Source organism: Bufo bufo, chromosome 2 (genome assembly GCF_905171765.1).
Source record: "Bufo bufo chromosome 2, aBufBuf1.1, whole genome shotgun sequence".
NCBI lineage: Eukaryota > Metazoa > Chordata > Amphibia > Anura > Bufonidae > Bufo > Bufo bufo.
In genome coordinates this window covers 254,545,943-254,569,969 of record NC_053390.1, presented here as the reverse complement: position 1 = coordinate 254,569,969, position 24,027 = coordinate 254,545,943, and the positions used below count along the sequence as shown (strand labels likewise).

At 46.2% G+C, this 24,027-nt stretch overlaps 1 protein-coding gene across 7 annotated transcripts in view; it reads left to right on the top strand.

Annotated features, from left to right (window-relative positions):
• The window catches only part of KLHL22 (kelch like family member 22), a 57,430-nt gene that overhangs the window by 20,127 nt on the left and 13,276 nt on the right, over nt 1-24,027 (top strand). For all 7 annotated transcript variants that reach the window (XM_040416407.1, XM_040416406.1, XM_040416411.1 and 4 more), the window contains 4 exons: nt 1,087-1,252; nt 2,677-2,901; nt 5,423-5,916; nt 13,029-13,221. In XM_040416407.1, coding sequence (XP_040272341.1) covers nt 1,087-1,252; nt 2,677-2,901; nt 5,423-5,916; nt 13,029-13,221 — 1,078 coding nt within the window. The remainder of the gene's footprint in view (nt 1-1,086; nt 1,253-2,676; nt 2,902-5,422; nt 5,917-13,028; nt 13,222-24,027) is intronic.

Below are 24,027 nucleotides of genomic sequence, written 5' to 3'. Positions count from 1 at the left end.
AGGAGATAAGCTGCCGCCAGAGGTGTCTTGCGCCACTTTTTTCCTCAATGAAAACACATAGACACTCAGGCGAGTACATATGTGTAGTGGGGAGTCAGTACAGAAAGCTGTAGGCTGATCAAACAGCCATCAAAGTATATGGGCATCTTAAGCCTTGGATTTCTGCTGTGGCTCTAAGGCTTCGTTCACATCACCGTTCAGCCTTTCCATTCTCCTGCTCCGTTTAGGAGCAGGAGAACGGAAAGGACGGATTCGGCACATAACTGAGCCGAACGGAACCTAAGGACCCCATAGACTATGATGGGGTCCGCTAGGTTTCCGCTCAGAGGAAGATTTTTGAAGCAGAGAAAAAAGTCCTGCATGCACAATTTTTGTCTCCGCTCCAAAATCATCTTCTGAGCGGAAACCTAACAGACCCCATTATAGTCTATTAGGTCCTTAGGTTACGTTCAGCTCAGTTATGTGCCAAATCTGTCGCTTCAGTTCTCCTGCTCCTAAAGGCTGAACGGTGATGTGAACAAAGCCTTACCCTCACTGTGTGTACATTGCAGGAACCATTTCAGAACTAAGCCTACAGTCTAGCGCTGTTTGACTAAACGTGGTGACGTGGAGGTCTCTGAAAACTGGAGATGCAGTGTTGAGGCAAAAGTGCAATGGAGCAGGAGTTCTATCACGGGAAGGCACAGACCTTGTTTGGGCCCTACATAGGTGTGGCCTTCTATCCAGTAAAGCTAAACAGGCCCAGAAGACCAGCATCGGGGCAAGGTTTAAAAAGGCCTGCTGTCTAGCAATGGTACTTACAAGGGTCAGAATAGGGACACGTGAAAATATGCATCACTTGCAAGTAGGGAGAAGGAAACAAATGTATGATAGTCCGTTACAATGTAACCTGTTTAATTCCTAACCCAAACACGTGAAATAAAGCCGTCCAGTGCATACGGTCGAATTATTAATCATACTAGCATCTCACCATACATTAGTTTTACCAAAATGACCTCTACAAATCCACAAACTAAGCAGTTTAGATAGCAGATGTGATGGTTTCAATGTCAAATACTCATTTGTACAATTTTTGTGTTTTATCAGGGGAATGTTTGCAGGAGGCTTAAGAGAAATGGATCAGCATGAAGTGCAGATCCATGGCATCACTTATAACGCCATGTGTAAGATTCTGGATTTTATCTACACCTCTGAACTGGAACTTGGCACTAACAATGTGCAGGAGATACTTGCAGCAGCTTGCCAGCTTCAGGTGGGCACAAATGATACCAATGATGACTTTGTCTGCTGTGAGTTAGTAAGAAGAAATTGACATTTTTTTTAACATTTTTACATGTTGCTTATGTTTCTTGTCTATATCTTTATACCTTGTTAGTATGTAATATGATCCGGCAAAAAAATGCAGTTGAGCAGCAGAATTCGTCTTGCTGATGTTTCAGGAAAACTGTAATTACACTCTACAAGTTGCAGGATGCTGCAGCTCTTTTACAGGTAGATGACGGACAATACGGTACAGATGAGCAGCTACAGCTTTACTGTCAGGTGACCAGGGGCGGACTGGGAACTTAAAGGGGTTATCCCAATACATCATATAGTACATGACAACCTCTTTCTAACAAAGCTAGAACCAGCCCTGTACCTCACATGGATCCAGAGATCCCCCCATTCATTTCTCTTCTAGATTTATATCAAGCTGACAGCTCAGGGGAGTGTCTTATGCTGCAGCTCAGGGGGTGTGTCTGTTCTCTCCCTATCACAGCTCAGGGGAGTGTGCAGCAGCTAAGGGGGCATGTCTGTTCTCTCCCTATCACAGCTCAGGGGGCGTGTCTTTTCTTCCCGCTCTTACTTTTCTTCCCGCTCCGAACTCTGACAGGAATACAGGAATAAGCCGGTTGTAGAGACAGAGTCGGAGCAGGGAGCGTGCCAGTGGCAGGGGCAGACTGGGCACGCGCTAACTCTTATTAGGAAAAGCAGCGCATGTGCAGTTAAAATAAAGCCATGGACGAGCTTTCTCTAAAGCTCCTCCATGTCGCGTGCAGCCATGGACGAACTGGCTGCACGCAGAGCGGGGCTGAGGGGGCAGGGCTCATTATAAAAACATTACCATTCAGATTTTTTTTAGAAACTATATTAGGAAACTCTTTTTTACCCTACCTCCCACTATATAGTGGAAAGTACTTATATAGTGGCCAACTCCATTAAATTCAGCAAGCTCATGCGGCTTCATAGAGGAGGAGATAAAATAGAGAGGTTGCATTGTCCCCTGTTATCTTCCCACCTTTGCTTGCCAATAGGTGGAGGAACCATAAATATCTCAAGTGTAAATGCCTCTGTAGGCCCTTGAATGGACTATCTAGCATTATACACCTGACGACCTGCCTTTACAATAGGCCATCAGTATAAGAGATCCGCCATCAGCTATGAACTGACTGCATCATAAAACACTAAGATACATTTAGTTCAGTTCAGGGGAGCCGGGGTTGGTCCGGGAGATCCAGCACACACACGGACCATGTTCCCTGGGCCGATCACGTTCATGTGCATGAGCCCTTATACAAGCTGTAAAGCGAGATCAGTATATGAAAACTACAAATACCCTTCAAGAACAGTTATGCCAGCGTTCTCAGATTCTCCACTCCAGTTTAGCAGAGTTAAAGGGCTTTTTTGTTTTCTCAGATATCTGAAGTTATCAGCTTCTGCTGTGACTTTCTTATTTCCTGGGTGGATGAGGAAAATGTTGTGGAGATGTACAAGCTAGCTGAGCTGTTCCACCTGCACCAACTTAGCGAAGAGTTGGATACCTTTGTGCTTAGAAATTTTATTACATTTTCGCGTACTCCAATATACAGACAGCTCCCACTGGAGAAAGTGTACTCTCTGCTAAGCAGTAACCGCCTAGAGGTAAGCTTACATTGGTTTTACTACCTTTCTTGTCCAAGAAGTGATGAAAGATGCATCTATAGGCAATAACTTCTTACCTTCTACTTATAAATTGTAGGCAGAACATAGAATAGCAGAAGTGCTGGGCCAGGGTGGCCAGAATTACTGAGCGTCTGGTACTCCACTGATTCCATAACTCCCATAGCAGTGAATGGGAGCAAAGCAAATAGTGTAGCACAGCAAGCTACACTGTATAACTCCCTGCCTACTCCGCATCCCTGGCCTGGCACTTACTGTCAGTTATTCCATCTTGGATATGAAAGGCTGAGACGAGGCAGCCCCTTTCAAGGGAATGTGTCGTCAGATAATGAATTATTGTTTAAATCACGTTTTTATGTTACCGTATTTTTCGCCCCATAAGACGCACTTTCTCCTCCCCCCCCCCACCAAAAAAAGTAGGGGGAAATGCCCCTGCGTCTTATGGGGCGAATGCCTCCATTTTACATCGCAGCGGGGAGAGAGGAGGGGCTGGAGTCCGGAACTTGCGGCGGGGCCCGGTGCAGTCACTGTACTCTTACACCGGGCCCCGCCGCTCACCGAAGTATTTCTAGACGGTAATCCTTAACCTGTTATTAAGTTTAACTAACGCTGCGCTCTCCCCTGTTCCCCTGTATCAGTACAGTACTTACTAACAAGCTTCCATAGCAGGCAGAGCGGACGGCAGCAGTAACGTCACTCACTGACGTTGAGCGCCTGCTCCTCCCACTTTATGAATGAAGCAGACGGAGAAGGCGCGCGACGTCAGTGAGTGACGTAACGCTGCCAGCCGCTCTGCCTGCTATGGAAGCTTGTTAGTAAGTGCTGTACGGATACAGGGGAGAGCGCAGCTTTAGTTAAACTTATTAACAGGTTAAGGATTACAATCTAGAAATACTTCGGTGAGCAGAGGGCCGGTGTATTGGGGGACACTGTTATGAGGGGGATCTGTGGATTACACATATATAGCAGTGTCATGCACAGATCCCCCCCCATAACAGTGCCATCAACAGATCCCACACCCCATAACAATGTAATCCACAGATCCCCCACCCCATAGCAGTGCCATCCACAGATGCCCCTCCCCATAACAGTGCCATCCACAGATCCCCCATAAACAGTGCCATCCACACATCCCCCATAACAGTGCCATCCACACATCCCCCATAACAGTGCCATCCACAGATCCCCAACATGACAGTGCGTCATCCACAGATCACCCATAATAGTGTCATGCACAGACCACCATTAGTTCAAAACCCACCAAAAGCACATCTTTTGGTTAAAAAAAAAAATTCTTATTACTTTCCTCCTCAAAAACCTAGGTGCGTCTTATAGGGCGAAAAATACGGTAAATATTTTTTACAATTTTGGGTGAGTTTTTCTTTATTTATCTATGTCATTATCTATATTTAAAAAATGTATATAACTGTAATTTTTCACACTGGCCACTGGGCCTATAATATGTTAAGACTTCATATCTTTTTGACACCAGCTACATGGGGTACAGACACAATAGACAGGAGGGGACCCCGTTGACTGTGCAGAGGTCAGTATGGAGTAGATGAGCTGTGATAGCACGTATTGTAAATGGTGGATCCAGTGTTATCTATATAGAGGTGTTACTTGTCATTGTAATTCTGCATGTGGTGATCATGATAATAGCTACTTGTACAGAACAGGCAATTATGACAAATTATTAGACCTAGAGGCCAGTGTAAAAATTTCTGAATTATATACATTTTTTTTTAAAAATCACCAAAAATTAAAAAAAATAATCTGTTTAACTTAAAAATGTGATTTAAACAATAGGTAATGTTCGCATGATACATTCCCTTTAAGGCTACTTTCACACTAGCGTTTTGGCTTTCCGTTTGTGAGATCCGTTCAGGGCTCTCACAAGCGGTCCAAAACAGATCAGTTTTGCCCTAATGCATTCTGAATGGATAAGGATCCGCTCAGAATACATCAGTTTGCCTCCGTTCCGTCTCCATTCCACTTTGGAGGCGGACAACAAAACGCTGCTTGCAGCGTTTTGGTGTCCGTCTGACGAAACTGAGTCAAACGGATCCGTCCTGACACACAATGTAAGTCAATAGGGACGGATCTGTTTTCTATGACACAATCTGGCACAGTAGAAAACGGATCCGTCCTCCATTGACTTTCAGTGCTGTTCAAGACGGATCCGTCTTGGCTATGTTACAGATAATACAAACTGATCCATTCTGAACGGATGCAGACAGCTGTATTATCTGAACGGATCCGTCTGTGCAGATCCATGACGGATCCGCACCAAACGCAAGTGTGAAAGTAGCCTAAGTTAGCAGAGTGGGAGAGTTAGAGAACCATGGCTTGAGGTTTGTCTGATGGTACTGACATGTGAGCTCACTATGACAGTAGCTGAGAGAAGAGAAGAAGCAGAAAGTCAGAGAGCTGAGGAAGATTTATTTACACAAAATGATTGATCGATATTGTTCCTATGCACTGTATTACATTTGTTTTTCAGGTAGGTTCTGAAAATGAGGTTTATGAGGGGGCTTTGCTGTATCATTACACTGCAGAGCAAGTGGAAACAGACCAGGTGAGCTTGTCTGAGTCTCCGAAGTTATTAGAAACTGTTCGCTTTCCCTTGATGGAGTTCCCAGTGCTACAAAGGTTACACGACAAGTTGGGAGGATGTCCTCTGAAGCAGACAGTATCCAGTGCTTTGGAATATCACAAGAATGAAATCATGCAGCCAGTCCTACAGGGGCCCCACACACAACTGCGTTCCGAGTTCAACTGTGTGGTGGGCTTCGGAGGCATGTATTCTACCCCCTTTACTGTGCTCAGCGATCAAGCCAAATATTTGAATTCTTTGATCGGGGATTGGAGACCACTAACTGCCCCTCAGGCACCGCGCATGTCTAACCAAGGCATTGCTGTATTCAATAACTTTGTCTACTTGGTTGGGGGAGACAACAACGTGAGAGGCTACCGTGCAGAAGCGCGATGCTGGAGGTGAGGGGATATTGCTTTTTTTCTTTCAGTTCTGCCTCTTATAATTAATTATAATTAATTGTAATCATATTCTGTGTCAGTGTGTGAGTGGAACAGAATCCTATTGGATTATTAGTCTCAGCACTGTTAACAGGACCCAGGTGTGTGTGTATGTGTGTGTATATATATATATATATATATATATATATATATATATATAAAGATATATATATACACACAGTATCTCACAAAAGTGAGTACACCCCTCACATTTTTGTAAATATTTTATTCTATCTTTTCATGGGACAACACAGAAGATATGACACTTTGATACAATGTGAAGTAGTCAGTGTACAGCTTGTATACCAGTGTACATTTGGTGTCCTCAAAATAACTCCACACACAGCCATTAAAGTCTAAACCACTGGCAACAAAAGTGAGTACACCCCTAAGTGAAAATGGCTTGGAAAATTGTTCCAAAAGTGTCACTATTTTGTGTGGCCTTAACTCTCTTGGGCATGGAGGTCACTAGAGCCTCACAGGTTGCCACTGGAATCTTCTTCCATTCCTACATGACGACATTATGAAGCTGGTGGAGCTGCTCCACCTTCATGCCCCACAGATGCCCAATAGGGTTTAGGTCTGGAGACATGCTTGACCAGTCCAGAACCTTAACCCTCAATTTCTTTAGCAAGGCAGTGGTCGTCTTGGAGGTGTGTTTGGGGTCGTTATCATGTTTGAATACTGCCCTGCGGCCCAGTTTCCGAAGGGAGGGGATCATGCCCCACTTTAGTATGTCGCAATACATGTTGGCATTCATGGTTCCCTCAATGAACTGTAGCTCCCCACAGCAGGCACCACTCATGCAGCCCCAAACCATGACACTCCCACCACCATGCTTAACTGTAGGCAAGACACACTTATCTCTGTACTCCTCATCTGGTTGCCGCCACACACGCTTGACACCATCTGAATAAGTTTATCTTGGTCTCATCAGACCACAGGTCATGGTGCCAGTAATCCATGTAATTAGTCTGCTTGTCTTTAGCAAACTGTTTGCGGCCTTTATTGTGCATCATCTTTAGAAGAGGCTTCCTTCTGGGACAACATGCAGGGAAGAAGGGGTGGTTACCGTGACTTGAAGCAAGGAGGCCGCTGCCTCCGTGACTTCAGGCCTGACTAGAGAAGCGCGCCGGCAGAGGATTAAAGAACGTTTTTACAGCTTTTGCTTCATCTGCCTGCAGGAAGAAAATGATCGTTACAAACATGCTGCTGGCTACTCTAAGGTACTGCTGCCGGCTTGGGATGTTTGTTGGAGGTGACAGGTTCCCTTTAATAACTATTAGCCCCCTCATGGGGCTAGAACCTGGTATTTTTTCATCCCTAGAGAGTTATTATGGTGCATAGGATCTCACACCTGTGCTTTGTGCACACGGCAGCAGTGAGATTACCATGGCAGCCATGGATGGCTTCAGTAGCGTCCTGGCTGCCATGGTAACTGATCAGTGAGATTTCACTTATCAGAAGCTACCACTGCACCACCAATGAAGAGGGTAGGGGATCCTGTGGCCACTGCCACTAATGATTATAATACTGTGGGCGTGGGTGCACTGCGCCACCAATGATTATAATTTATTATACTAGGGTATGGGGGGGCGCACTGCACCACCAATGAATGTAATTAACCCCATAATACAAATATAAACTGTGGGTGTAAGCCATATCACACAGCCGGCACTTGGCCTCAATGACAGGGATCCCACTGAACCGTGCCAATTAACCCCTCAGGTGCCGCATTTGAGGGGTAAATTGCCTCGGTTCGCGGGATCGCCACTTCCTGTCATTAAGACCGGGTGCCGGGTATGTGATACATCCAGCACCCGCAGTCTATATTTGTATTGAGGGTAATTCTTATTGGTGGCGCAGTGGCCACAGCCCCTCCCCTCCTCCTCACTATTACCTTCTCATTGGGGGCGCAGCGGCAGGCGGATCACAGTGGGGAGGGAATCTCTCCTCCACTGTGCCGGCTGTAATGTGCGCCGGACGTTTTAGAGGCATTCAGCACTGTGACGTGTGTCTGCCCCTATGACGTCACTAAAATACTGCAGTAATTAAGAAATGGCGATATCGCAGTTTCTTAATACTGCGGTATATCGTTAATACCGGTTTATTGCCCAACCCTAGAGTGTTCTCACTTTTGTTGCCAGCAGTTTAGACATTAATGGCTGTGTGTTGTTATTTTGAGGGGCACACCAAATTTACACTTAGGCCTCTTGCACACGACCGTATGGCTTTTTCAGTATTTTGCTGTCCGCAAAAAACGGATCCGCAAAAAATACGGATGATGTCTGTGTGCATTCTGTTTTTTACGTAACAGCTGGCCCCTGATAGAATAGTACTATCCTTGTCCGTTATGCGGACAATAATAGGACATGTTCTATCTTTGACCGGAACGGAAATACGGAAACGGAAGGCATATGGAGTACCTTCCGTTTTTTTGCGGATACATTGAAATGAATGGTTCCGTATATGGTCGGTATACGGAACGCAAAAAATGGAACGTGAACGGAAAGCTGTACACTGACTGTCATATCTTCAGTGTTGTCCCATGAAAAGATAGAATAAAATATTTATATAAGGCTACATGCACACGAACGTATGTGCTTTGCGGTCCGCAAATTGCGGATCCACAAAAAAAAAAAACGGACGACATCCATATGCCATCCGTTTTTTGTTTTTTTCTTGCGGATCCATTGTAACAATGCCTAAAACGGACAAGAATAGGACATGTTATATTTTTTTGGCAGGGCTACGGAATGGACATACGGATGCGGATAGCACACGGTGTGCTGTCCGCATTTTTTGTGGACCCATTGAAATGAATGGGTCTGCATCCTATCCGCCAAAAAAACTGAACGGACATGGAAACAAACAACATTCGTGTGCATATAGCCTAAATGTGAGGGGTGTACTCACTTTTGTGAGATACTGTGTGTGGCTCCCTTCACCTGATATAAACCAAGAGTGTCCTTTTGGCTTTCGTTTGGCCACTATAAATTGGTGAACAGCAAAAACAATGGCATCATAGTTGACTATGCTATTACTGTACATAGAAGGGTATATTGTAAAAACCTATGTTGTTTTTATTGTTTACAATGTCACCCTATGGGCAATGTATCCTGCTATATGCCTATAAAGAGGGATCTGTTGCAGCCTTCCTTCGGAGGTATATGTCAGAAGCTTTTATTTTATTTTGGAGGAAATGTGTGTATTGTGTGTACGTTGTATTTATTTTTTTTAAAACTTTTTTAATTTATTTTGTTTTATGAAAAAAAGTGAATTAACCCCTTCCGGTCACAGTTAATTTTACTGCCAGCAGGGGGTGATCCCACATCAAGAAGAGTGCACCCTTACTGTCCTTTTGACTTTACAGTGGGACAGATCGCTGTACATAGCGATGCCACACTGGGAGACCACTTTGTCTGGTCTCTAGGATACTTACTGTGACTGCAGCTTTCTAATGAGATCTGCAGCTCCATGGGGCGCCAGCAGGGCCGCACTGCCATTCAGGCGAGGTGAGGCGATCGCCTCAGGCGGCGCGGCCCTGGTGGCAAGTGGGGGGCAGAGGGTACAGGGAGATAAGCGCTTCCATTGTGGAAGCGCTCATCTCCATAGTCATCTGTATCGCCGTCCTCAGGACAGCGATACAGATGGATACTGCAGGGCAAGGGAGAGGCGTCTCCCTTCCCCGTTCCTCTAATAGGCACTAGGCCTGCAGCCTATCAGAGGCCGGTGCAGGTGGCGTGATGACATCATCGCGTCGCCTGAGCCGTACAGCGCGGGACACAGGCCGGAAGAGGCCTGCATCACATCGCTGCCAGCCTGATGGAGGTAAGTATGTTTATTTTTTTTATATGGTACAATACAAGAGAGGAGCGCTATGGGGCACTTGTTACTGGCACATGATTGGGGGCATCTATGGGGGGGGGCACTTCTTACTGGCACATTTGTGGGGGGTACTTCGGGGACGCTTCTTACTTGCAAATTATTGGGGGGCACTATGGGGCCACTTTTTACTGGCATATTATTGGGTGGCTCTATGGGGGCACTTCTTACTGGCACATTATTGGGGGGCACTATGGGGGCAAACATTTACAAAGATAAAATGGTGCTTTACAATGGAAAATGCAATTGACAATATATGGCTAAACCCTCACACTGATATTAAAGGGTTTCTGTCAGCAGGAAAATGGTTAATAACCTGGCTGATATTAGTGATGTACTAATGTTAGCTGACCATAACTATATTAGTGCCATCTCACGGCGTGCCGCCGTTATTGAGAAAAAATAACGTTTATAATATGCAAATGAGCCTCTAGGTGCAGGGTTGGGGGGCGTTGATCCTGCTCCTGGAGGCTCCGTTCTCCCACCTCAGGCCGCGCCCTGCTACACTTGATTGACAGGGCCAGGCAGCGTTGGTCTCCGCTTGCCGGCCGTGTCTCCTGTGGAAATCTGTTCAGTATTCGGCGCAGTAAGTGAAGGGCGCTTGCCGGCTTCACTCACTGCGCCTGTGCTGAATACTGAACAGGACGGCGCAGGCGCGAGATTTCCAAAGGAGACAGGGCCGGCAAGCGTAGACCAATGGTGCCTGGCCCTGTCAATCAAGTGTAGCAGGGCGTGCCCAGAGGTGGGAGAACGGAGCCTCTAGGAGCAGGAACAACGCCCCCTTGCACCTAGAGGCTCATTTGCATATACCAAAAGTTATTTTTTCTCAATAACGGCAGCAGGCAGTGAGATGGCACAAATATAGTTATGTTCAGCTGACATTAAGACATCACTAATGTCAGCCAGGCTAATAGCCATTTTCCTGCTGACAGAAACCCTTTAAAACAGGCATCTCAAACTCGCGGCCCTCCAGCTGTTGTAAAACTACAACTCCCACAATGCCCTGCTGTAGGCTGATACCTGTAGGCTGTCCGGGCATGCTGGGAGTTGTAGTTTTGCAACAGCTGGAGGGCCGCGAGTTTGAGATGCCTGCTTTAAAATGAGACTTTCGTCAATATATTCTTATATCAAGAACATGCCAGAGCCTGCACACCCCGTCAAGGTATCTGAGAGTGGCACGGGACCTAACGCTAACCTACCTGTGCCGTATGGGCAATTACAGGGGCTGTATGGGCTATTACAGGGGCATAAGGTCCAACTCACAGCGAACAACTCCCAGTTACCTCCAGTGTGAAATCACACATACAATGGTAGGAGGGAGGAGGCTGTGAGTCCCACCTATCACTGACTCATGTGACGCAGGCTGCACAGGTGCACCTGAATGTTACCATTAGATCAAAATCAAGGCACATTCAAACTTGGAGTTGCCACACCTCCAGGCATGCATGTACAAACAAAATAACGTGTTCATAAAAGGCAGAAAGATGCTCAAAACCCCATATGATGTTGCGCATATATAATCGGGGGAGCAAATCCTGCACATGTGATCCGTTGCTAACAGCAATCCCCATCAATAATGCATACAATGGAGGATGCCGGCAGCGGACCACATGTATCACAGAAGATCCTACACAGGGGAGCTAAATGTGTGGATGTAATTGGCTATATAAAGGAAACATTTACAAAGAAAAAATGGTGCACTATAATGGATGTGCAATTGACAATATATGGCTAAACCCTCACACTGATATTAAAATGAGACCTTCGCCAATATATTCTTATATCAAGAACATACCGGAGCCCGCGCACCCCGTCAAGGTATCTCAAAGTGGCATGGGACCTAACGCTAACCTACCTGTGCCGTATGGGCAATTACAGGGGCCGTATGGGTTATTAGAGGGGTATAAGGTCTGACACACAGCGAACAACTCCCACACTATGGGGGCATCTACTGAGGCCACAAAGTGGGGGTATTTTATATCGGGGGCACTATGGGGGAAGGGGGAGAGGAACACTATGGGGGCATCTACTGAGGCCACAAAGAAGGGATATTTTATATGGGGGGCTCTGTTTAGGGGCATTTTATACTGGGACACATTATGGTGGGTACTATGGGGAAAGAGGGGAGAGGAGTACTATGGGCTCATCTATGGGGGGCACTAAGAAGGGGTATTTTATACTTGCAAGTTATGGGGTACACTGAGGGCATCTACTGAGGCACTATATAGGGGCATTTTATACTGGTACATTATGGGGGCACTAGGAGGAAGGGGGGAGAGGAGCACTATGGGGGCACTATATAGGGGTATTTTATACTGGCACATTATGGGGGCACTATGGGGACATAAGCTCAACTGGGGGCATTAAAAGTGGGCATTTTTTGTACTGGCACATTATAAGGAGAATTATTACTACTGGGGTGCATTATGGTGGGCTTTATTACTACTGGGGGTCTATGGGGAACATGATTACTAGTATGAGCACTATGGGAGCATTACTTATAGGGCACAGTGGGCACTATTACTACCATGTGTGCTCTAGCAGAGAATTATTACTATTGGTGGGACTTTGGGGAGCACTATTACTGTGGGGGCACCTTGGCACAGTATCAGCTTACTACAATTATTTTTGGAGGACGTTAGGTTTACACTATAAGGGTCCATTCACCCGTCCGCAACTTGGGACCAGGTCCGTTTCGCAATTTTGCGGAACGGGTGGGGACCCATTCATTTTCAATGGGGCCGGAACGGCCCCATCTACATCAAAGGAGACGTCACTGGATGTAAGAAGTATGTGGCGTTGTATTACCCTGTATGTGCTGTAGTGATATACGTAATGTTAGGAGGGAAGGGGGTTAGGTTGAGAATTTGGTATGGGTGGGGGGCGAGGGGAGCTTTTTCAATTTTCTCCTCAGGCGGCAGAAAGGCTAGGTGCACCCCTGGACGCCAGCAGATCGCAGTGTAACAGACACTTTTATACATTGGGTTACAGAAAAGAGCTTACCACCATGACGTATATAGTTGTGCGGCAATAAGCAAAAGGTTGCATGTGTCTTCCACTGGCAGCACTGATAAGAAAATTAAAACTTTGCGGGGACACGTCGCCATCTGGCCTTTTTATGTACTTGATATTGTGTTTGTTACCTGTAAACATAAAATATTTCTCTTCTCTTTTCCACCACCCCAAAGATATGACCCCCGGCATAACCGCTGGTTCCAGATCCGGTCTATGCAGCAGCCTCGGGCTGACCTATCTGTCTGCGTTTTGGGGAAATATATATATGCAGTTGCAGGGAGAGATTACCACGATGAGCTTAAGGAGGTGGAAAGGTATGATCCATACACCAACACATGGGAATACGTGGCATCACTTCAGAAACAGGCAAGAAAATTGTTTTTCATATTTCAGCTTACTTGTTGGAAATATCACTAACTGCATATAGATACAGATGTAGATTACATTTCTGTGGGATTGGGCAACAGTCTAATGTGTATGGGGGCCGTTCCATTGTCCAGTAACATTTGCCATAGTAGAATTAGGATGTTAGGTTTCAACATATTCAATCTTTTGAATCTGGCAGCAGCCTGTCCCACTCCCTAAAGCAGTCATCTGAGGGGGCATTGGGGAGTCTGCTATAGTGATTTGAAGGCCTAGGTCAGGAAATGAGATTTTATGATAGATATGCTCAGTCCACTTAGACTCAATCAGCTTTTTTCTTTTCTGACATTTTATTATTTTTATGTCAAATGATAAAGCAAGTGTGGCTATTGAGAGACAATTTAGGGATTTACTGGTGTTTCGTACACCGGTCTTAGGCTACATGCACATGACAGTGAAAAACGGACATGTGATGGATGTTTTTTTGACAGCCATCACACGTCCATTTTAAGACCAATGGTAGTCTATGGGGTCATTAACATGGCTTTTTTTTGACGGCCAGTTAATAGCGGACATAAAAAAAATAAAGAAAAAAATAAGGGGTTGGGTCAGCACAACCTGCTGCAGGTGCACATCACTATGGCGAAATACATATACAAACGGAAAATGCAAATGTGATCGCACACTACATCCAGCACTCTGCCCTCCATGCTGGATGAGACATTGGTTTATATTTTGGCCAAAGCATAGTAAGCCACTCACCGCGTCAAGGCTGTCTCATGAGTGGTCCCTAACTCTTGTTCCTACCTGTTCATGGGCCATGACAGCCACATAAAATCCAGGGAATGCAGGTCAGCATGCAAGCCAAGTACACATAGAACCGCATAGAACCTACCATTAGCCATCTGGCTCCAGGAGAAGTATATGGTAGGTTCAGCATGCATGTTGGTACTTGCATCCCTGGATCCGATGAAAGCTGTAATGGCACCGGACGGGGTTACAAGCAAAGTGTACTTGGCTTGCATGCTGACCTGCATTCCCTGGATTTTATGTGGCTGTCATGGCCCATGAACAGGTAGGAACAAGAGTTAGGGACCACTCATGAGACAGCCTTGACGCGGTGAGTGGCTTACTATGCTTTGGCCAAAATATAAACCAATGTCTCATCCAGCATGGAGGGCAGAGTGCTGGATGTAGTGTGCGATCACATTTGCATTTTCCGTTTGTATAAAAAAAATAAAGCTTGTTCTATCTTGTCCGTTTTTCCCTGACCGACAGCCCCATACAACTGAATTGGTCAATTTTTTTTAACGTCCATTTCTCGGAAAGGCATCAGTGTAAAAAACATCCATTAAAAATGGACAGTTTGGGGGCGGAGCCAACGGAGCATTGTGCAGGACGCTTGAACTTTGAGCTCCTCACCACACTACCCGGCTTACTAGCTAAAACAGCGATTTCACCTGCCAAATCATGAGCAAACTCAGCAAGGAAAGAAGCAGAGACCCGGGGACCACCCCACGGGTCTAGAAATCCCAAGGGGACATGAATAAATACTTCCAGAAGAAGTTATCTCTGGCGGCCGAGCGCTGTAAAATGGCGTCTGCAGACTACAGTGATGCGGCTCATGAGGAAGAAGATTCAGATGGCGCGAGCTCGTGCACTCACTCTGAAGCACAAGGTGGGGAAGACCCGATGCCCATTACCAGATCCTTTCTGAAGCACACGTTAACACAAGCCTTAACACCAGTAATGAAGGAGCTGGCCGATAAAAATTGGAGGTAAAGCACATGGGGCACAGAGTGGAGGCTTTAGAAGAATCACAAGCTGCAATAGTTCAGCATAGTAAAGGGATGCAATCTCAAGTGCAAACGCTTCGCTCACAGATTAACAACGCCTACCTGTATCTTGAAGATCAAGAGAATCGAGGAAGGAGAAAAAATGTGAGGCTGAGAGGCATACCTGAATCTGTTCCAGCGGATGAGCTGATGGAAGCGGTCTGACGCATATTCGCCATGTTGCTGGGCCCAGATCGTGCGGCCACTATAACGATAGAAAGAGCGCATAGAGCACTGAGGCCGAAACCTCCGACAGGAGATCCTCCTAGGGACACGATCTGCGCATTGCTAAACTACCTGGACACTGCAGAAGTTCTAAAAGCAGCGAGGGATAAAGAAGAAATCATGCTTGACAACAATAAGATCCTATTATTCCAAGATCTGGCTGCAAGCACTCTGGCTAAGCGCAGAGCCCTCCGCCTGCTCACGTTGGAGCTGAGATCCAGGAGGCATCCCATTAGATGGCTGTTCCCCTTCGGCCTGAACACCACCATAAACCTCTACATCACAACCAGGGGCGGAGCTAAAGGCTCATGGGCCCTGATGCAAGAGTTCAGCTTGGGCCCCCCTTCCCTCAGTGCTTTGTGGCCAGGGGCAGGGAAGCACATTGCCTTCGTGCTGCCTGAGGCAGAAATTTAAACGGCACCCCCACCCCATGCCAAATTCTTGACCTAACCCCTTCCCTCCAGTCAGAGGTCTAACTTGAACAACATGCACTTTCTATAATACTGGTGTCTTCATATGCGGCACAAGGGTCGATGGGCCCCCTCAGGCTCCTGGGCCCGGTAGCAACTGCTACCTCTGCACTCCCTATAGCTACACCCCTGATCACAACATTGATAACATAGGCAATGTCATCCCTAAGGCCCCTTTCACACGGGTGAGTATTCCGCGCGGATGCGATGCGTGAGGTGAACGCATTGCACCCGCACTGAATTATGACCCATTCATTTCTATGGGGCTGTTCACATGAGCGGTAATTTTCACGCATCACTTGTGCGTTGCGTAAAAATCGCAGCATGCTCTATAGTCATCGTTTTTCACGCAACGCAGGCCCCATAGAAGTGAATGGGGTTGCGTGAAAATCGCAAGCATCCGCAAGCAAGTGCGGATGCAGTGCGATTTTCACGCACGGTTGCTAGGAGACGATCGGGATGGAGACCCGATCATTATTATTTTCCCTTATAACATGGTTAATTCTGAATTCCTTTGAAGAAGCATCTACTAAGGTTGATGTTATACATCTTGACTGCTGCTAGGCGTTTGTTAGCAAGATTTTGGAAAAGGACAGATTGCCCGTCATGAGCTGAACTCATAAATAGTGTGTTAGAAGTCAGACGCTTCGAATATATGTCGGCTACGTTGCTTGCCTCGATAGATAGATTTGACCGAGTATGGAAGCAATGGGACATGGTTTTTGATGTCTCAAACTGACAAAGTTCACACCTTACCCCACTCATCCTAACCCTAATGTATCTAGTCTTGTCACTCCCCCTTGTATGTCCAAATTTATATTACAGTAAATTTTATATAATTCGGCATAGTTATTGCAAATATAGAAATTTTGCTACTTTAATAGCCTATAGGCTAACACTATAGTAATATTCATCCATGACCATTATATATGTTTTTTCTCAAACTTGCTCAATGTAAGGATATATATGCATATAAACATGATGTATGTTATTCTTATGCTCAAGTGCACTTAGATATATCTTTATATCATGAATAATGTACTCCAAAGTCATGTTTGTTTTTTTTCCCATTATATGTACATGTTTATTCCTGAAAATACTCAATAAAAAGACAATTGATAAAAAAAAAAAAAATTTAACTCACCTTTGTCCACTTGTTCGCGATGCCGGCATCTCCTTCTGTCTCCTTTGCTGAACAGGACCTGTGGTGAGCATTAATTACAGTTAAAGGACCTGTGGTGACGTCACTCCGGTCATCACATGATCCATCACGTGATCTTTTACCATGGTGATGGATCATGTGATGACCAGCGTGACGTCACCACAGGTCCTGTTCAGCAAAGGAGACAGAAGGAGATGCCGGCATCGCAAACAAGTGGACTAAGGTGAGTTAAATTATTATTATTTTTTTTAACCCCTCCAGCGCTGTTTTACTATGCATTCTGTATTCAGAATGCTATTATTTTCCCTTCTAACTATGTTATAAGGGGAAATAATACAATCTACAGAACACCTAACCCAAGCCCGAACTTCTGTGAAGAAGTTCAGGTTTGGGTACCAAACATGCAAGATTTTTCTCACGCGAGTGCAAAACGCATTACAATGTTTTGCACTCGCGCGGAAAAATCGCGGGTGTTCCCGTAACGCACCCTCACATTTTCCCGCAACGCCCGTCTGAAAGAGGCCTAACAGTTCACCTGAACTAGAGGTTTATTTTATGCAAGCAATATAACTTTGCTTTATATGGTTGAAATCCGAGCTGACTTTTATTTATTAATTTGAATTTATTTTTGGTTTGTGTTTCCTTTGTTTTTTCCTTACATATTGCACTGATAAAAATGGAATAAGACTAAACAGAAGGAGATAATTCCTTTAGCCAAATTTTGCTTAAGGTAACAGTCAGGGGCGGACTGAGAACCCTCAGGGCCCCCTGGCAAAATAAATCAAGGGCCCCCTTACAGGCCCCACCCATGTTCTGCTGCAAGCCCCACCCTTGTCCCACCTCCAGCCACACCCTACACAATCTTTAATAAGATTTCAAAGTTAAAGCGACACAAAAGGCACCCAGACCACTTCAGCTCATAGAAGTGGTCTGGGTACAGTGTCCCTTTTGCAAATCGAGCTGCAATGTTCTAGAGAAACTGCATTGTTTACATTCCAGCAATAAGTCAGCCTCTAGTCGCTGGCAGCCACCTGAGGGCTTCCTGGAGTAAAACAGACCTTTGGTCTGGTATCTGACGCTGGACGTCCTCACACTCTGCATGATGACCTCCAGGGTCAGATTTTTCCCCATAGGAAAGCATTGATTCAATGCTTTCATATGGGGTGATCTAATCTCAGCGTCCATTAGTGAGCCTCTGTTAGAAGCAGTGTGGGCATAACTACTGTGAAGGGGGCACATATCTGGGCATAACTACTGTGAAAGGGGGGGAGGCCCTTCACAGTAGTTATTAACCCCTTTCAGCAGTCCCCCCTTCAGTGAATGGGGGACTGCTGAAAGGGGTTAATAACTACTGTGAAGGGCCTAGCCGTCTGAGCAACCCCACAGATCATCCCCCCACCCACCTTGTACTTGTTTCACTGATCCGCTACTTGCGGGCTACATGGGCATGAGTTTAGTCACTTAGGTGCGCAATCCCATCCTGCGGCGCGTGATCCCGCGAGACCCGTGACCTACAGCGGCGGGTCTTGCGGGATCACGCGCTGCAGGACGGGATTGCGCACCGAAGTGACTGAACTCATTCCCGCGCAGCCCACAAGTAGTGGAAGAATTACAAGAGGGGTGGGGAATAGCCAAATTAAAAAATATTTTGAACCAAAAGGTGTTATGGGGGCTCTGTGGATGGCACTGTTATGGGGGCTCTGTGGATGGCACTGTTATGGGGGCTCTGTGGATGGCACTGTTATGGGGGCTCTGTGGATAGCACTGTTGTGGGGGCTCTGCGGATGGCACTGTTGTGGGGGCTCTGCGGATGGCACTGTTGTGGGGGCTCTGCGGATGGCACTGTTGTGGGGGCGCTGTGGATGGCACTGTTGTGGGGGCTCTGTGGGTGACACTGTTGTGGGGGGGGATCTGTGGGTGACACTCATATAGCACCTTATGCTATATATGTGTCATGCACAGATCCCCCCATAACAGTGTCGCTGTGAGTGAATGACCCCCAATACAGGGTCTGGGGGCCGGCATCTGGTGTTGTAATGGCAGCGGGGCCCGGTGCAGTCACTGTATTCTATTACACCGGGCCCCGCTCACTGTAATACTAATATTCATATGTGAACAACTTGAAATCCTCTGCGATCCTCTCCCTCTCTGTACTCACAAACTCAGTAGCAGGCCGGGCGGCAGCGCAACTCACTGACGTCACACGCCTGCTCCTCCTACTTAATTCATAGTGGGAGGAGCAGGCGCGTGACGTCAGTGAGTTGCGCTGCCGCCCGGCCTGCTACTGAGTTTGTGAGTACAGAGAGGGAGAGGGAGAGGTTTGCAGAGGATTTCAAGTTGTTCACATATGAATATTAGTATTACAGTGAGCGGGGCCCGGTGTAATAGAATACAGTGACTGCACCGGGCCCCGCTGCCATTACCAGGCCAGCATAACATTCGGAATCGGGGTGCTGGGCACAGTGCTCCAGACTAAAAAAAATACCTAGTAGCCATTGGCTCCTGAACTGAAAAATTTAGGAGCCAAATTAAATTTTTAGTCGCCAAATCAAAACTGAATCCAAATTTTGGTATCGTGACAACGCTACGCCGATCAGATTGGCGTAGGGTTGTTTCGATACCAAAGTTTTGATTCGCTTTCATCACCATAAGAAAGTATTGCGATACTCAATACCGTGCAAAAAAAAAAAACACCAAAAAAAGCTGCGTGCATTTTGCATTTTATGAAACGTTCGGCCCATAATAGAACAGTCCTATCCTATTTTTTGGGGTGACAAGGTGACTAAAAATGGCGAATGCTCACCGCATAGGAGATATTTTTTAATAATTTAATAGTTTGGACTTTTCGGACACAGCGCTATGTAATATGTTTATTTATTGTTTATATATTTTATATGTAAAATTGGGAAAGGGGGGATTTAAACTTAATATTTTAGGGTACTTTCACACTAGCGTTTTTTTATTTCCGGCATAGAGTTCCGTCACAGGGGCTCTATACCGGAAAAGATGTCTTCAGGTCAGTCTTTTTGACTGATCAGGCAAAAGATAAAACCGCAGCATTCTACGGTTTTATCTCTGGCGAAAAAAACTGAAGATTTGCCTGAATGCCGGATTCAGCATTTTTCCCCATAGGAATGTATTAGTGCCGTATCGGGCATTCAAAATACCGGAATGCCGCATCCATCCTTCCGTTTGAACCGTGCGATTTTCACGCATGGTTGCTAGGATGAAAGTCTATTCACTGTATTACTTTCCCTTATAACAACATGGTTATAAGGGAAAATAATAGCATTCTTTAAAGCAGAATGCGTAGTAGAAGGTCAATATAATAAACATTGGTGGCGCAGTGCGCCCCCCCAACACCCCAGTATAATAAACATTGGTGGCGCAGTGCGTCCCCCCCCCCAACATAATAAACATTGGTGGCGCAGTGCGCCCCCCCTCCCTAGTATAATAAACATATAAACATTGGTGGCGCAGTGCGCCCCCCCCCCCCCAACACCCCAGTATAATAAACATTGGTGGCGCAGTGCGCCCCCCCAACACCCCAGTATAATAAACATTGGTGGCGCAGTGCGTCCCCCCCCAACATAATAAACATTGGTGGCGCAGTGCGCCCCCCCTCCCTAGTATAATAAACATATAAACATTGGTGGCGCAGTGCGCCCCCCCCCAACACCCCAGTATAATAAACATTAGTGGCGCAGTGCGCCCCCCCCAACATAATAAACATTGGTGGCGCAGTGCGCCCCCCCTCCCTAGTATAATAAACATTGGTGGCGCAGTGCGCCCCCCCCAACACCCCAGTATAATAAACATTGGTGGCGCAGTGCGTCCCCCCCAACATAATAAACATTGGTGGCGCAGTGCGCCCCCCTCCCTAGTATAATAAACATATAAACATTGGTGGCGCAGTGCGCCCCCCTCCCTAATATAATAAATATATAAACATTGGTGGGCAGTGCCAATGAGGGTTAAAAAAATAAATAAAAATTAACTCACCTCCTCCAATTGATCGCGTAGCAGCCGGTCTCCTGTTCTTTCTTCAGGACCTGTCAAAGGACCTGTGGTGACATCACTGTGCTCATCACATGATACATCACATGATCCATCACCATGGTAATGGACCATGTGATGGAGCTCAGTGACGTCACCACAGGTCCTGAAGAAAGAACAGGAGACCGGCAGCTGCGCGATCAATTGGAGGAGGTAAGTTAATTTTTATTTATTTATTTTAACCCTCATTGGCACTGCCCACTGCGCCACCAATGTTTATTATACGGGGGGGGGCCGCACTCAATGTTTATTATACTGGGGGGGGCGCCGCACTCAATTTGTATTATACTGGGGGGGGGGGCGCACTGCGCCACCAATGAAGATAACTGAGCTGTTAATACAAATACAGGAGGCGGGTGCCGGAATCAAATAGCGGAACCCGACCTCTATGACAGGGAGCTGCGATCAGCGGCAGTTAACCCCTTAGGTGCCGCTCCCTGTCATAGAGGTCGGGTGCCGCTATTTGATTCCGGCACCCGCCTCCTGTATTTGTATTAACAGCTCAGTTATCTTCATTGGTGGCGCAGTGGCCACAGCCCCTCCCCCTGTCCCTCCTCTTATTGGCCGCGGCAGCACAGGGGGAGGGAGAGACTCTTCCACTGCGCTGCTGATAAGAAGTGAACATGATAGTTCAGCTTCTGTCTGTGCCCGCCGCTGTATTCAGAGCTGCGGCGCGGCTCTAGTCGCAAATGGAGCCCTGGGGGATAACATTAACACATAATGTTATTCTGCGGCGGGCCCCCATCCCGCCCGGGCCCTCGGACCATGCCCGAAGTGCCCGACCGGTCAGTCCGCCCCTGGTAACAGTCAACATCAACGTGATTGGAGGAGTTGGATGACTCTAGCTTATTGTAACTATACTGTTACCCTTTATTAGTCTCCCATGTCATTCCGTGGTCTTGGGGTTAGTCTTATGACCATATAATTAAAAAATCGGAGATGTGACCTAATGATCTTTATTCGTACTATACTCTCTGATGTACACTATTGTGTTATACGTTGTCTTGTTATTGAAAAATGACATAAATAAAGATTTTTTTTTTTTAAATGGACAGTTTATCAGTTTTTAACGGATGTCTTTTTTCACTGTCGTGTGCATGTAGCTTTCATCCAAAGTGCGCTGGAGTAAGGCTACTTTCACACTAGCGTTTTTGCTGGATCCGGCTGGGTTCAGCAAAAACGCTTCCGTTACTGATAATACAACTATCTTCATCCGTTATGAACGGATCCGGTTGTATTATCTTTAACATTGCCAAGACGGATCCGTCATGAACTCAATTGAAACTCAATGGAGGACGGATCAGTTTTCTATTGTTGCAGACTGTGGCAGAGAAAACAGATCCGTCCCCATTGACTTGCATTGGGATCCGGATCCGTCTTGCTCCGCATCCCAGGATGGAAAGAAAACCACTACATGTTGCGGTTTGCTCACTGGTCTGGGAACGCAACTAAACGGAACGGAATGCATTTCGGAGCACTTTGTTCTGTTCAGTTCAGTTTTGTCGCCATTGACAATGAATGGGGACAAAACTGAAGCGTTTTATTCCGGTATTGAGCCCCTATGACGGACCTCAATACCGGAAAACTTAAACGCTAGTGTGAAAGTACCCTAAGATTTGACAAACTTAAAGGGACTCTGACAGGCCCAATAAGCATAATTAGCTATATATATGCATGCACAGGTCTTCTAATGTGCATTAAAAACATATAAGTATACCCCCTGTCCACCTTATAAATACAGCAAACTGATGTTTTATAACCTGAAGTAATCGCTTTTCTTTCTGCCCAAGGGGCAGCGTTTCAGCTTGACTTCTGCCCAGCCAGCCGCCCCCCAACCGCCGTTTTGAAGCACCGCCCAGCTCATCAATATTCACTTCGCTGGGCGGCTTCTGCTGTCCCCGACATTCCGAGATCCGGCGCATGCCCAATAGAAAGCTATGGGTGCCGGGCGCATGCGCAGAAGCTGAAAGTGAGTCCGATGCCCATAGCTTTCTATTGTGCATGCGCCGGATCTCTATTGGGCATGCGCCGGATCTCGGAACTTCGGGGACAGCAGAAGCCGCCCAGCGAAGTGAATATTGATGAGCTGGGCGGCGCTTCAAAACTGCGGTTGGGGGGAGGCTGGCTGGGCAGAAGTCAAGCTGAAACGCCGCCCCTTGGGCAGAAAGAAAAGCGATTACTTCAGGTTATAAAACATCAGTTTGCTGTATTTATAAGGTGGACAGGGGTTATACTTATATGTTTTTAATGCACATTAGAAGACCTGTGCATGCATATATATAGCTAATTATGCTTATTGGGCCTGTCAGTGCCCCTTTAATAAATTAATTAAATTTGGTACCTCTTCTGGCAGTCAGTCAGTCTTTCTGGCAGAAAATCAGATCTACATCAGCTATGCACTATAAGGCCTCATGCACACGACCGTGCCGTTTTTTTGCAGTCCGCAAATCGCGGAAACGCAAAAAACGGAAGCCGGCCTTGTGCCTTCCGCAATTTGCGGAACGGAACGGGCGGCCCATTGTAGACATGCCCATTCTTGTCCACAAAACTGACTTTTTTTGCAGGGCCTCGAAACGGAGCAACGGATGCGGACAGCACACGGAGTGCTGTCCGCATCTTTTGTGGCCCCATTGAAGTAAATGGCGGCTCGGATGCGGACCCAAACAACGGCCGTGTGCATGAGGCCTAATTCAGATAAAACCTTGAGCTGATAGTAGATACTTCACATGATCAGGCTAAAATAATTTCAGGAAGAAACCCTTAATACTGATTTATACTAGATAGGTTAAAAAGGTCATGTGAACATATTATTAGGTATTTAGAATTAATGTTGAAATTGTTATGTGGTACAACAGTGCCATCTAGAGGTAGATGGACGATATTATATTATTTTATAACTTGTTTTCTCCAGCATATCAAGGGTTAAGATTACATCATAGTAATATTAACATACGTTACACCCTCCTCAGTTGATTGGGAGATCATAATCCAGGAGGTGGTAACGTAAGATATCAGGGAGGATAAGTATTGCTGGATAGGAACATAGAGGGGGATCAAAACC